This window comes from Budorcas taxicolor, chromosome 13, assembly GCF_023091745.1.
Source record: "Budorcas taxicolor isolate Tak-1 chromosome 13, Takin1.1, whole genome shotgun sequence".
Taxonomy (NCBI): Eukaryota; Metazoa; Chordata; class Mammalia; order Artiodactyla; family Bovidae; genus Budorcas; species Budorcas taxicolor.
Genome location: NC_068922.1, coordinates 46,163,557 through 46,177,453, shown reverse-complemented (window position 1 = coordinate 46,177,453; position 13,897 = coordinate 46,163,557). Strand labels below are relative to the sequence as shown.

The 13,897-nt window shown below is 47.0% G+C and overlaps 1 protein-coding gene across 4 annotated transcripts in view; it reads right to left on the bottom strand.

Annotated features, from left to right (window-relative positions):
- Positions 1 to 13,897, bottom strand: part of LARP4B (La ribonucleoprotein 4B) — an 84,407-nt gene that overhangs the window by 33,802 nt on the left and 36,708 nt on the right. For 2 of the 4 annotated variants that reach the window (XM_052651362.1, XM_052651360.1), the window contains exons 1-3: positions 9,106 to 12,112; positions 4,357 to 4,495; positions 3,989 to 4,129 (exon numbers count right to left, since the gene is read on the bottom strand). In XM_052651362.1, the coding sequence (XP_052507322.1) occupies positions 3,989 to 4,129; positions 4,357 to 4,495; positions 9,106 to 12,045 (3,220 nt within the window). In that variant the 5' untranslated portion in view covers positions 12,046 to 12,112. Of the gene's footprint in view, positions 1 to 3,988; positions 4,130 to 4,356; positions 4,496 to 9,105; positions 12,113 to 13,897 lie in introns of those variants that run through there. The other 2 variants (XM_052651361.1, XM_052651363.1) reach the window with 2 other exon arrangements.

Sequence of the window (13,897 nt, the reverse complement as noted above, 5' to 3'; positions counted from 1 at the left end):
CAACCAAGTGCAGCTCCCACTCGCCCCAACTAGAGAAAGCCTGTGCACAGCGATGGAACAGCTGGTGCAGCCAAAAATAAATTTTAAATAAAAAAAAAAATACAACTTACACAGCAGAAAACATTTGTGACCCTGGATTAAAATTTTGTAGGAATAACATGAAAAGCAAGGTCCATAACTCGACAATATAAAAGGTTTTAAACTTTTACTTTTCAAAAGATACTATTAGGAGAACAAAAAGACAAGCCACACACAGACTGGAAAGATGTATTTCAAGTTACATCTTGATAAAGACTTCTGTCCAAGGAACTCTCAACTCAATAATAAATCAATCCAATTAAGAAAATAGGCAAAAGACTTGAACAGACCCTTCACTGAAGAAACATACACACTTGAAAAGATGTTTGACACCATTAGTCACTAGGGAAATGTGAAATAAATCCACAGGAAGCTTCTACTACCAAACTTCTGGAATGGTTAACATTAAAAAGACTGATGGTATCAAGTGCCAGCAATGTGTGGAGCAGCAGAAGCTGTGACCACTGCAAGTGGGGGTGCAAGGGGACAGCTATGGAACACAGCTCTACCATTTCTTAAAAAGATAAGCCAATGCCTAGTGGATGACCCATCTACTCCATTCCTGGGTATTTACCCAAAAGGAATGAAAACAGATGTACACACAAAGCCTTGTTTATAAATGTACATTGTAGCCTTATTTGTAAGAGCCCCAACTGAAAACAATCCAAATATTCATCAACAGGTGAATAAAAAAACAAACTATGATAGGTAATGGAATGGAACACTACTAGGTCCAAAAAGTCAAGGCCCCAAAATGTTACCACTTGAATGAATCTCAAAACGAGTAAGTAAAAAAGCCTCACAAAAAGAGCACATACTGTAAAACTCTCTTTACATACAATTCCAGACTAAAGTGCAGTGACAGAAAGCAGATGAGTGGCTGGCTGAGGCAGGGTACAGGCAGGAGGAAGGGCACAGGCGGTCTCCGTGGCAGCTGGCACGACTCTGCCATGACTGGAGATGGTTTCTCAGGTGTCTACCCAGCAAGTCCAACTGGAAGAATCAGCGAGTCAGTTCTAGAATGATCTGAATACTGCTTCAAGCTAAGGAAAATAAAGCTTACAGAGAAAGCAAGGATATTCCAAACGTGATGTTTACAGTACACTAGTGGTGCCTCATTAGTGCTCTACACCCCCAAGGTTGGCAGGTGTGAAATGGCCATGCAGGAGCTCGATTGCTGCACTGTGGGGCCAGAGGCCCCTGCAAGTCTGAAACCGTGAATGGAAAATGAGACCACTCTACATTTCAACACTTGTCTTCTTCAGCCACATCTGCCTATCTGCTCAGGAACAGACAGAGTAGGTAGATAATTACATTTAAACAAGTCAGAGGCATCTGCTAAGCAACTATGAAGGAAGTTAGATGCAAGGAAGTAGCTGAAATGATGATCTATGTAATCCAGGCAGAGTGAGGAGGGAAGTGAGGGGGCAGGGGGAGACGGGCACGTGGTCACAAAGGTCAGCAGCAACTGTGCAGACCAGGTCTTTCTGGGTCCTCTTCTAGGGCAAAATATTTAACATCAAACACTTACACAGTACTTAATTAAGTATCTTTCGTACGTAACCCTACAGCTGGTGGTAAGAAAGGGAAGGCGGGCTTTCTCAGTCATGCAACCTTCTCTAGACAGTGACATGGGGGCCTGAACACAGTCCTTGTGCAGCCGCTCTGCTAAGTGTTGGCAGCCAATCTGGGGGAGCTGATTCTTTGCACTCACCCTTGCCCATCTGACCATCAATAACAAGCGTGCAGCCTATTCCTCAGGTCTGCTAGGGTCTTAAAACTGGTCTTTTAGATTAAGGCAGAAACAAAATCGGAGGTGAACAACTGCTGTTCCATTACCCACGGGGATTTCTATGCTGGCCCACACCCTGCACCCCAAAAGAGAACTCCCTTCTTTTTCTTCTGAAACGCTTTAAATACTCCTTTCACAAAGAACCACCTCCTCCTGGGTTTGACTCAATTTCAACATGAACGTTTCCTGTCTGTACTTCTCCTGGCGCTTGGCCTTCTCATCAGTCTCGTCTTCTCCTACTCAAATCTGACCTGCCTTTCGGGAACTGTTCGGGTCTTACATTCCCCTGAGGGATCTGGACCGGCACCCCTCACCTCAGCATCAGCAGGAGAGTCAGTTTACAGAAGAATCAAAGGAACCAGTGAAAGGTACATTGTTTAGGGACAGGTTTAACAGGCAGAACTTTTAAAGCACATCAATGTCTGAACAGGGTGACGGTAGCCACTGATAGTACCTTTGCACACAGAGGAGTGGACAGGATATTGTCTGGGGCTCTGATGGTGAGCTGGGGCCACCAAGCATGCACCCCAGCTCACTCCAGCCCTTCGTGCTCTGGCCTACTCGCCACTAGTGTGGAGAAGCCACTGCAGGAAGGGGGTGGGGTGCACACATTTAGAGGGAATGGAACCAGCTCTAACCCCACCCTCAAGGCTTCTGCCTCAGCACCAATGACAGAGGAGTATGTTTCAAATGAAAGGGGAAAAAAACTAATGAATAGAGATAAATAGCAGATAAAAAAATCGAAGTATTAGTAATAAGAATGCTAACTGAAGCTGGGAAAGGAATACATGAACACAGTGAGAATTTTAACAAGAAACTAGGAAATAATTTTTTAAAGAAGAAGCAGTCAGAGCTGAAGAATACAATAACAGAAACGAAAAACAGTGGAAGGACCGAAAGCAGATCAAGCAGCACAGAAGAACTCACAAGTGATCGGGAAGACAGAGTAACGGGAACCACTCAGTAAGAACAGCAAAGGGCCACTTCAGCTACTTTTAAAAATAAGGATAATTTAAGGGGCCTCTGGGACAACATCAAGTATACTAAAATCACATTACAGAGGTCCCAGAAAAAGGAGAGACAGAGAAGGTAAAATATGCATCTGATGAAATTATGGCTGGACACTTCCCAAAGCTGAAGAAGGAAACAGATATCCAAGAACAGGAAGCATGGAGGGTCCTATTCCAAATGAGATGGAACTCAGAGACCCACACCAAGACATGTCATAATTAAAACGGCAAAGTTACAGCTAAAGAGGATTCTAAAGGAAGCAAGAGAAAAAAGGAGTTACAATCAAGGGAACCCCCATAAGGCTATCAACTGACTTTTTAGCAGAAGCTCTGCAGGCCAGAAGGGAGTGGCAGGATACATATCAATGGCTGAAAAGTAAGACCTGTAACCTCCATTACTAGACCCAGCAAGATAATCATTTGGAATTGAAGAAAAGATTAAAGAGCTTCTCAGACATGAAGAAACTGAAAGAATTCATCAGTACTAAACCTGCACTGAAGAAATGTTGAAGGGTCTTCTCGAAGTGGAAAAGAAGAACCTATAGGAAAGGGAAACCCCACTAGAAAAGGCAGACACATAGCAAGGACTAAAGATTATTTATGTAAGTCAGTATATAGATTAAAATACAAATTGTAGAAGCAACTATAACTACAAGTCATATACAGATTACAATACAAACTGTAGAAGCAACTATAACTACAAGTCGAATACAGATTAAAATACAAACTATACAAGCAACTACAACTATATACAATTAAGGGAGAGAAAAGAATATGCGAAATGACATAAAAAAACAAAATGTGGGGGAAGGGAGTAAAAATGTAGATCTTTTAGAATGTGTCTGAACTTAAATGACTATCAGTCATTTCTATTAACAAGTAGATAAAGTTACAGGTCAACATATATGAGGAACACTGTAACCACAAATCTAAAAACCTACAATAGCTACACAGAAGCTAGAGAGAAAAGAACACAAGCATGCCACCAAAGAAATCATCAAACCACAAAGGAAGACACAAAAAAGAGGAAGAAATGAACAAAGAACTAAAAGCGCAACATAAAGCAGCCCATACTCTATATGAAAATGAAATCATAAAACAGCTTTACCTGTCTCACTGCTTTCAGGCGGTGACTCATACTCTGAGTGGTCCGGACCCAGCGTGCTCATGGCTGTCTGGTCTGACTCCTGCGGATCTGACAGCCCAACACTGTCATGACTTTTGTCACCGTCACCGTTGGTGTCCAATCCTGTAATTAAGAATTTCAACCCAAGAGGAAGGGTTAGGAAAACAGCTTTTTCTTAAAACAGAGACTTACATCTGCAGTTACGGACCTTTTCAACTTGACTGTGAGAGACCTCAGGGTTCGTAAATACTGTCACCAACCATGACACAGATCTTAAACACTTTCCCAAAGGTGAACTCAAAGGAAACAAGGCTACAGCTCAGAGCAGAGGCCCAGCCCCGCCCACTCACCGAGGTGGCCGCGGCCAGGGGACGCCTCCCAGACTGTGCTCACACCGCCGTCTGCAGCTCCACGCGCTTCCAGCTGTAACAGTGGAGTGCCCCATACTTTTGCATTAGGGTTTAGCTCCGAAACCTTGGCTGTTGGTACCTAAGAAAAGATACGATGTGTTTATTTGTATCCAAATTCCAATCACTGCAATTTTACTTATTAATTCAGAGTTAAAACACATCCATGCTAGAGAATTTATGTGAAAAAGGCGGAACCTATTTACACATACTTTTAGGGAGAGATCAGATGCAAATCCCATGGATGGAGGAGCCTGGAAGGCTGCAGTCCATGGGGTCGCTAAGAGTCAAACATGACTGAGCGACTTCTCTTTCACTTTTCACTTTCATGCATTGGAGAAGGAAATGGCAACCCACTCCGGTGTTCTTGCCTGGAGAATCCCAGGGACGGGGCAGCCTGGTAGGCTGCCGTCTATGGAGTCGCACAGAGTCAGACATGACTGAAGCGACTTAGCAGCAGCAACAGATGCAAAAGTGATCGAAGTTGATGCATTCAGAACTCCACTCACCAGCAGATGTTAAATTTCTTACCAAGTGAAAGGCTCTCAAGAAATGGGAATGAAAGTCCTGCCTTCATGGGGTATTTAATTAACTTTTTAAACTGGTGACTCAGTTATTTCTCTGGTCCAGACTACCCAACACAATTCAAAGATTTGCAAATCTGAGAACCGATGGATAAAACTCTAAAATAAAGCTTGAACACTGCCAAAGGTTAAAGGCAATAGAAAATGAAAGAGTCATGGTGGAGAGGAGCCAGATGCGGACACCCTGTGACTGTGCCCATTTCCAGTCACATGGCCCCCAGGCTGTTCCAAACACACTGGCCCTCGACTCCCTGGGCTTGTCTGTCAGAACACTCCCAGATGTCTGATTGGCTGGCTCACGCCTCTGAGTTCCTTGGGGACTGCTGGGGTATTTCCTGGCACACCTCACTAAACCCACCACCACCCTTGAATTTTCTCTCTCCTGCTTACAAATCCTGAAGAGTCCCCCAAATCTAAAAGAAGCTGATGTCCTGGGGCAGCCACCCCAATTCCTAAGCAAGCCTGGCCACGACCTGCATTCTCCAGGCACTGCACATCACGATCCCACCAAGCAGGGCCAGGGCTGCAAAAGGGGGACAGGCCGGGTCCCAGAGCCCAGGCAGCAGCTCCACACTGGGAGCAGCCTCCTGGCGCCACCCAAAAAGGCCGTCTCTAAAGCCAGTGCACTGTGATAAGCTGAGTAGGGAACAACGTGTGGGTCAACAACCTTAAAAACCACCATAATAAATTCACTCTGGCCGGATGATCGACACCTGCAGGGAGAAGACTGTGAAACCTAGGTAGAGGCTGATGTGGATAAAGTTACAGAGTATCCTCTGCCCATAACTCAAGGCATGGACAATAAACATCATGCCTAGAACCAGGCACGTACATGAGGGCTGATCCGGAGCCCTTCTAAATTTTAAGTACCAGACAGGGCAAAGAACAGGGTACCCCTTCTCCTTCAAGAATGTTTCCCTCAAGAAGCACTGAGTCTTCAAGCTCCCTTATGTGACATCTAAACTTCCAGCTCATTGCTGGACTCTGCTCCTGCACGTCCCCCTGTGTCTTCAACACACACTTCTGACATCCTCAGGGAGTGCCGGGCACAGCACGAGGTGGTCCAGGAACAAGGCCGACAGGATTGCACCAAGCACAGTAACAGACAACCTCCACACCTCATGGGCACCACTGCCCTCAGCAGGTACACCTTTTCTCTCTGCTCTCTTTTTCTTCAAATTCATGCCTTTATTCTTTCCTATACTAATACTCTCATAACTCACCTCTTCTGGTTACACCCAGTCTTGTTCTCCCATGTGACTCGCGTCAAGTTTTCCACTCACGGAACAGACCCTGGACCTCATAGACACACTATACATTTTCTAAATTCCTAACTCCAACCTGCACTTTGCATGAGGTCTTCCTCGTTTTTAGCACCACCTGCAGTTGGCTATACTGCATGACCAACACACATTTTACAGCTCACTAACACACACACACAGACAGTCCTGGAAGCACACTGCCCACAAACAGGATCCAGAGAGCCACGCAGGCCTCAGGCTCCTCCCCCTCTGTTCACCCACAAGGCATGTCCTGTCCTCCCCATAGGCTCCCAGGCGTCCACTCTGGGCACACTGACACCTGGAGTCCTGAGCCCAGCAGGGAGCTGCCTGAGAAACATGTGGGAGGAACCAATGTTTCATGATGTAATAACATAAAATTCTACTCTCTACTATTTGACAACTTGTGCAAGGTTTTATGCCACAGCTGACTGGAACACTACCTGTGCACAACTGACTACTTCTACAGTAGGAAACACTCAAATCCACATCAGCCATCAGGGGCTTCACACAATCTCCAGCAGTGAGTCAGGATTCGAGGGATATTCTGAGGTATGACGGGGATGCAAGAATGGAGATGTGACAGCCAGCTGGGTGCCAGGCACACCCCACGCACGCACCTGAGTTGAGTCATGACAGCCTCATGACACAAGTAAGGAAACCAAGGCAGAGGAAGGTTAAGTAACTCGCCCACAAAAATGATCCTAATTAGAAAACTCTGTTCTAATATCAAGAAAACAAAACATTTATCAAGAGCTCATTAGCTTCTTGTAACTCACATGAGAAACAACTTGTACTAAACACATTTCTTCAAAATGCAGCTATTTTTCTGCAGTCACAGGGACCTCCAACTGATTATCAACAACTCCAGTTTCATCTGTGTGGCTTCCTAAGTCTTATTTTTTCCCTGAAAAGTCATGGCCAAGCAATAGTTGGCAGAACTAGCAGTGAGCTGACCTTAATGGCCACATTCTAAAGCCATTCTACACAAATGACCCGTGTTACTCTTTCAAGAGTGCAGTATCCCCAAATTTTGACACTCAAAGAAACACTACCCCTCAGTGCTATGCTCCATTAACAAAAATAAATAACTACCAACTCACAAACTTACATCTTTTGGCCAGGAAATAAAATCATCCCACTGACAAGTTAGTGAGTAGGATCCAGAACACCAAGTATCAAAGGAGGGGGAGGCAGATGGAGAATATAAGTCAGGTGAGATATGGAAGGGAAAGAAGTGCCCATTTTCTAAAGTTTAAGTGAGCCTGGACGAGTCCTGGATTGGCACTAAGTTTAGCAACTCAGAGCAATTCAAAGACTTCACAATCATGACATCTATAACTCTGGCTTGTTACCTGTAAAACACCGTAATAACAGCTACTTATAGCTTAATGAGATGTCTGCACAGGCACTTTGAGGACTGGAGTTTTGAACAAAAAGCAGTACCAGTAAGTGTACTGTGTCAAGTGAGCACACTGCCAGGCACATGGCACAGCTGACAGCTAACTCAGAGCAGCGCACACGCACCTCACTCTCCCGTGCAAGAGCAGGAGCCATGTGTGCTCCACCTGAGGGACAGGTGTGGACAGCTGGGGCCAGCTGTCGGCCATATCCACTGAGGGAAGCGGTTAAGTGGTGCTCGCCTCCAGAACTACTATAGGAATAAAACTGATTAACCTGAACATAACTGTTTTGGGAAAAACTCCCAAATCTGAGCATAGAATGGAAAGAAAGGAGGTTAGTAGATAAATTACAGAATTTAATTTCTACTTGCTTGTTTCCATATAATAGGCATAATATTTGAGCCACATCTATCTGTTCACTATTACTATTTCTCTAGCCTAATACAACAAAAACCACTAAAAATAAACAGACTGAATGAATGCAATTTTGCTACTATAAGCATACGTGCCCAAAGGGCTGCATCAAGAACAAGACTAATTTCCCGTTTCTTGAAAGTTTGTATTTATTACAGGAATTCTAGGAAGATGCTCAAACGACCTGCTCGGTGCAGGATCACGTGCTGGTTTGGTTCTCCCAAACCAGTGGGGCCTGAGTGGTGAGGTTCCCAGAGCCCTGCAGGTGCTTCTGATGAGAAGAGGGAACCGACATCCTGGAGTCAGTTAAAAGCACCAAGAGTACCTACCTGGACAGCTGCTATGCAAAAGCAGTAGAAAGCAGAGATTTCAACTCCTCTGTGTTCTCCAAGTGTAACCCTCTGCAGTGATTTTATTTTTATTTTATTTTTTTAATTGTCACCCTGCTTATTTAACTTTTTTTAAAAACTTTTTATTTTTACTTTATTTTACTTTACAATACTGTATTGGTTTTGCCATACATTGACATGAATCCACCACGGGTGTACATGCGATCCCAAACATGAACCCCCCTCCCACCTCCCTCCCCACAACATCCCTCTGGGTCATCCCCGTGCACCAGCCCCAAGCATGCTGTATCCTACATCTGCAGTGATTTTAAACATCCAATGGGCCAAATGTTTGTTCCACTCCACAAGGAGCCAGTGGCAAGGACAGGATGGATGAAGACAGGGCAGGGTAGGCTCCACAGACAGCCACGCCTGATGACCTGTACCACGGGCACTAGTGCTCCAAGCCCACATGTAGATCCTAGCTTCAATACACTAAGAGGGAACCGAATCCATACTCTGCAGTTTGGAAATGATTAAACTGATACTATACTAACTTTGTTTTATAACAACACTGAAACAACTAACAATTGTTTAGAATAAATCTTTGTTAATTCCAAGTTAAAAAGCAAAATGAAACATTAGCACATCACAACAATAAAAACTGATACAGCATACTTACTAAGCGTGCACCTGTCTCTCGCCATCCCCAAATGACAGTATCTTCTGCCACTGGTAGCTGAAAAGGAGGCTTTTCCATCCAAAACAAAGACATCTCCAGGTCCTGGGGCTTACACTGCAGGTCCTCACTAAAGATCTGCTCATCTTCTAAGGTATCTTTCATGACTGTATCAGTCCATGGACAGCCCACTTGATATCGGCAACCATCTGCTGGACCCTCAGAAAACACCTGACTTGCCAGCTCCGCCATCGGGTAGCAGGAAAGTGCACTCAGAAACTGGAGGTGCTGATGCCCTGGGGGGCTCCGCAAATCCCCCTCAGACAGCTCTTCAGACACAAGCGACAGGGCAGGGTACTCATAATCTGGGACAGCCACCTCCCTGCTGTCATATGGGACGACAGGAATCCCCTGCGGCCCGTCCACTTGGGCAGGGTAAACACCAGTCACGCAGGAGCACCCTGCACGAAAACCCCCTAACTCCACTCTTTCAGAGACCACCAAGCCCTTGTCCCCTTGTAAGGCAGGTCCCTGCGCCGTGGGCCTGTCGCTCCTCTGGCTGAAAGGGCATGCGTGTGCACTTGTCCCACACAGGCCTGCGTGGCTGGCAGTGCCGGGGCCGCCACCGCCTTCCTGCAGACGGAGCGCCTCCTCCTCCTCTCCACCCGTCAGCTCTGGTTCTCTCAGCCCTGACGCGCGACCACCAGAGGCCTCAGGAGCGTCTCCGGCTGACTGGGAGAGAACCTGCTTCAGCAGAAGGCTGCCACCACTGTGCACAGGGCTCACCCGCAGGCCTTCCGAGTCCTGCGCGCCTGGAGCCGAACTCTGGCTTACAGGTGGTGCAAGGCTGAGATCCTCACGGCTGCCATCATTCACTCGGTAGGTATCGTTCCTTCCTGTGTGAGCTGTCCCAAAGTCAGAATTCTTTGCTTCACCAGAACTGACACAAGCAAGCACGCCCTGACTGGGCACTGCTGTGCATTTCTGTGCATTTGCTTCCCAGTCAAAGGCTGTTCGGGGGTCTCCCTGGACCCTCTCTGTGGCAGCTGTCCCGGTGTCCCTGTGACTGGCTCTCGGGGGTTCCTGCTCAGCACTCTCTGGTCTGTGAGGGTCCTTCCCTGAGCTCTTCACACACATCTCACCCTCTGTTTCACTCTCCTCTTCGGCGCAGGTGAAAACATCTGCAGAGGAAATGAGGTCACTTGCAGGCCACCTGGAGCCGAGGAGGGACTTGCTGCGTGGAGGTGCTCCCTGCGAGTCTCGGGACATCCCTGGCCCAGCTGCTGCCCGTACTGCACACGCCACGTTGCGGCCCTGGGCCCAGGCCTTGCTGGCCCTGGTGTTCACACTCAGGTCCACCTGGGTGGCAGCTCTCCACTCAGAAGCCCTCTTCCCACAAGCGTCATCTTTCAAAACGCTAGTGTCACCCTCATCCTGATAAGATGGATGGTTCCGAGACGGCAAAGACAAGCCGGCCCTGTCCGCATCTGGGCCGCGTCCAGTTTCCACAGTGCAGTCTCCAGGGAGCTGCTCCTCAAGCACCAAGGGCCCTGGGCCGTCACCTCTGTGAGGGGCTGGCTCTTGGAAATTCACACGAGTGGGAAGAAATCTAAAGGTCCCTGAAGTGATACATCTTCCTGAACTTAAACTGATTCTATCTCGACTTACGGAAAGGATTCTGCAGTTTGATTTACTAACATCTAAACTGGAACAATCGCTGCCTTTCAGTGCTTTTGCAGAGTTACTTGCTCCTTCCCTTCCAGAGTTTAAACTCTGATCTGCATGAGCTGTTACAGTCCCACAATCACCATCTCTCTCAACATGTGAAGCGCCACTGATTACAGTACTCTGTGAATCAGTCACCAGACCCCCAGGCTGTGAACTGCCACCCAATCTCCCTTCAGGGATGGTGCGTGCACTCACTAGGTAGTCAGTGTCTGTGTGGATGTTTAAGGTGGGGAGTGTGCCCACATTACGGAATGTGCTCCTTTCTGTGTCAGCTTCAGGGAAGCTGGCGAAGGTCTGTGCCAGCAAGGCACCAACGTCTGTGGCACAGGGTGGGTCACTGTCACTCACCAGGGCAGAGGGAGATTGAGCTTTCTCACCGAGAGCCCACTCTCTCTCCCTTGGGAGTGGCCTGCCCTGCAGGGGCAACTTTGCCCCAGGGGCCTCCGACCCGCCAGGCCCATGACCAGCACTGTCTGGCAGCTGGGCCCCTCTGTGGGCCCCCTCGGAGGTGACAGCTGGACAGCTCTGGGGAGCTGTAGCTGTTTCACACGCATGACCACACAGCTCATCTCCACCTTCTGGGCCGTTAGGATCAACAGCACAAATACTGTAAAACCTGCTCTCTCGGGAATTCCTATACCGTTTGCAGTCACCACAAACAAGACCTCCACCTGCCCTCTCCTCACCACTCAGATCTGAGGAGTCAGCAGCACTACCAATATGAACAGTGACCAGCACCTTGTTCCCCACCTCGGAGCTTTCCCAGGTGGCTGGGCAGAGGCAATGAGGGTGGTGGCCAAGGCCCTGGTCAGAGGGCGCCAGGGCTGGAGAGCAGGGCCCCTCACCAGCAGGAAGGCCCCCACACGGAGGGCCCCGGGCACCTTCACCACCATGCCCCACAGCAGTGACGTCAGGGTTCCCGTCAGCCTCACCTACATGTCCAGACCCAGTAAAGAGCCCAGACACGGGAGAGGAGTCCAGCAACTGCCCAGGCGCTGGGCCCTGTCTGCGTGCCAGCCTTGCCAAAACCCCAGCCCACAAGCTGGCCCTGCGTCCACCACCGGGAAGCTCCTCATCTCCAAAGGCACTGAATAATGAAGATAAAGTTGTACTTATCTTGCTCTCCGGTTCCTTCTCCTCCACTGATTTTTGTAACAGGCCAGTTTTTTCACTGTCATTGTCACCACTTAATTCTTTGCGGAAGCAACAACCCATGTTCAAAAGTTCAAAAACTCACATAACAATGCCTGTTGCTTTCTGAGCCTCCACAAGTGCATCTCCCACTAACTTTCTATGGTTTCTGACGAGAAGCCGACACCCAGATCCCAAAAATAACCCTCGCACAGCAGTCACATGTCCCTGCCACTCAAGTCCCAAATCCGAATCACGGCAGACCTGCCCAGTGGCGATCTCCTCATGCCCGACAGTCCAAATGGCACTCAGAGTCCAAACACACACATAACACAGGAGATCTTTCTGGTATTTTTCTTATTCTCATAAATCCAATAGAAAACTAACTAACATTATTATCCCAGCCAGAAGAAGTCACTACAAACTTTGGCTTTTTATACCGTTGCAGTAGTCTCTGAATTGCATTTCACGGAATGGTGGCAACCAAAGGAGTTAACATATATATTCTCCCCAAAGGAAAACAACAGTAAAAATGTGTTCTTTAAAATTCTTAGGTTCTTACAGTTGTGAGTATTCAGTAATGATCATGCTAGGCACAAAACTGGAATGGTGTCCATTAAGAGATGTACATTGAAGGGTTCCTGGTGAACAGCATATGCTGTCTGGGGTTTGCATTAAAACACACCTGGCCTGAAAATAAAGAAGTAAATACATACAGACATAACACTTTCAAAAACCATTGTGTGCAGAGGGGAGAAAAAAAAAAAAAAGAAGCAAACTACAAGGGTGGGAACTGTTCAAGTCAAAATGGGCACACTGAGGTTTGTTTTATTACTGTATTTCTGCAGATGTTCAAAACTTTTGGTAAAAAAAAAAAACAAAACAGAAAGAGTAAGAGAAACAAAGAAAGAAAATCGACACTTGCAGCCCAGTCCAGGGACCCCCAAAAGTTCCCAAATGAAGCCCTTCTTCAAGCATGAGGAATGCAGTTATCCTGCATCCCATGGCCCCGGGCCAACAGCACCACAATGGGTCTGAACTTACTTCAACACCTGTAAGCTTTGTTCTCTGAATAAGAGATTCTTTCTCTTCAGTTCAGTCGCTCAGTTTTGCGACCCCATGAATCATAGCACGCCAGGCCACCCTGTCGATCACCAACTCCCAGAGTTCACTCAAACTCCTGTCAATCGAGTTGGTGATGCCATTCAGCCATCTCATCCTCTGTCGTTCCCTTCTCCTCCTGCCTCCAATACCTCCCAGCATCAGGGTCTTTTCCCACAAGTCAACTCTTCACATGAGGTGGCCAAACTACTGGAGTTTCAGCTTCAGCATCAGTCCTGCCACTGAACACCCGGGACTGATCTCTTTTAGAATGGACTGGTTGGATCTCCTTGCAGTCCAAGGGACTCTCAAGAGTCTCCTCCAACACCACAGTTCAAAAGCATCAATTCTTTGGCGCTCAGCTTTCTTCACAGTCCAACTATCACATCTCACATACATGACCACTGGAAAACCCACATCCTTGATTAGATGGACCCAAAGTAATGTCTCTGCTTTTTAATATGCTATCTAGGTTGGTCATAACTTTCCTTCCAAGGAATAAGCCTCTTTTAATTTCATGGCTGCAATCACCATCTGCAGTGATTTTGGAGCCCCCAAAAATAAAGTCTGACACTATTTGCCCATCTATTTCCCATGAAGTGATGGGACCAGAGGGGCATGAGCTTAGTTTTCTGAAAGTTGAGCTTTAAGCCAACTTTTTCACTCTCCTCTTTCACTTTCATCAAGTAGCTTTTTAGTTCCTCTTCACTTTCTGCCATAAGGGTGGTGTCATATGCATATCTGAGGTGATTGATATTTCTCCCGGCAATCTTGATTCCAGCTTGTGCTTCTTCCAGCCCAGCGTTTCTCAGGATGTACTCTGCATAGAAGTTAA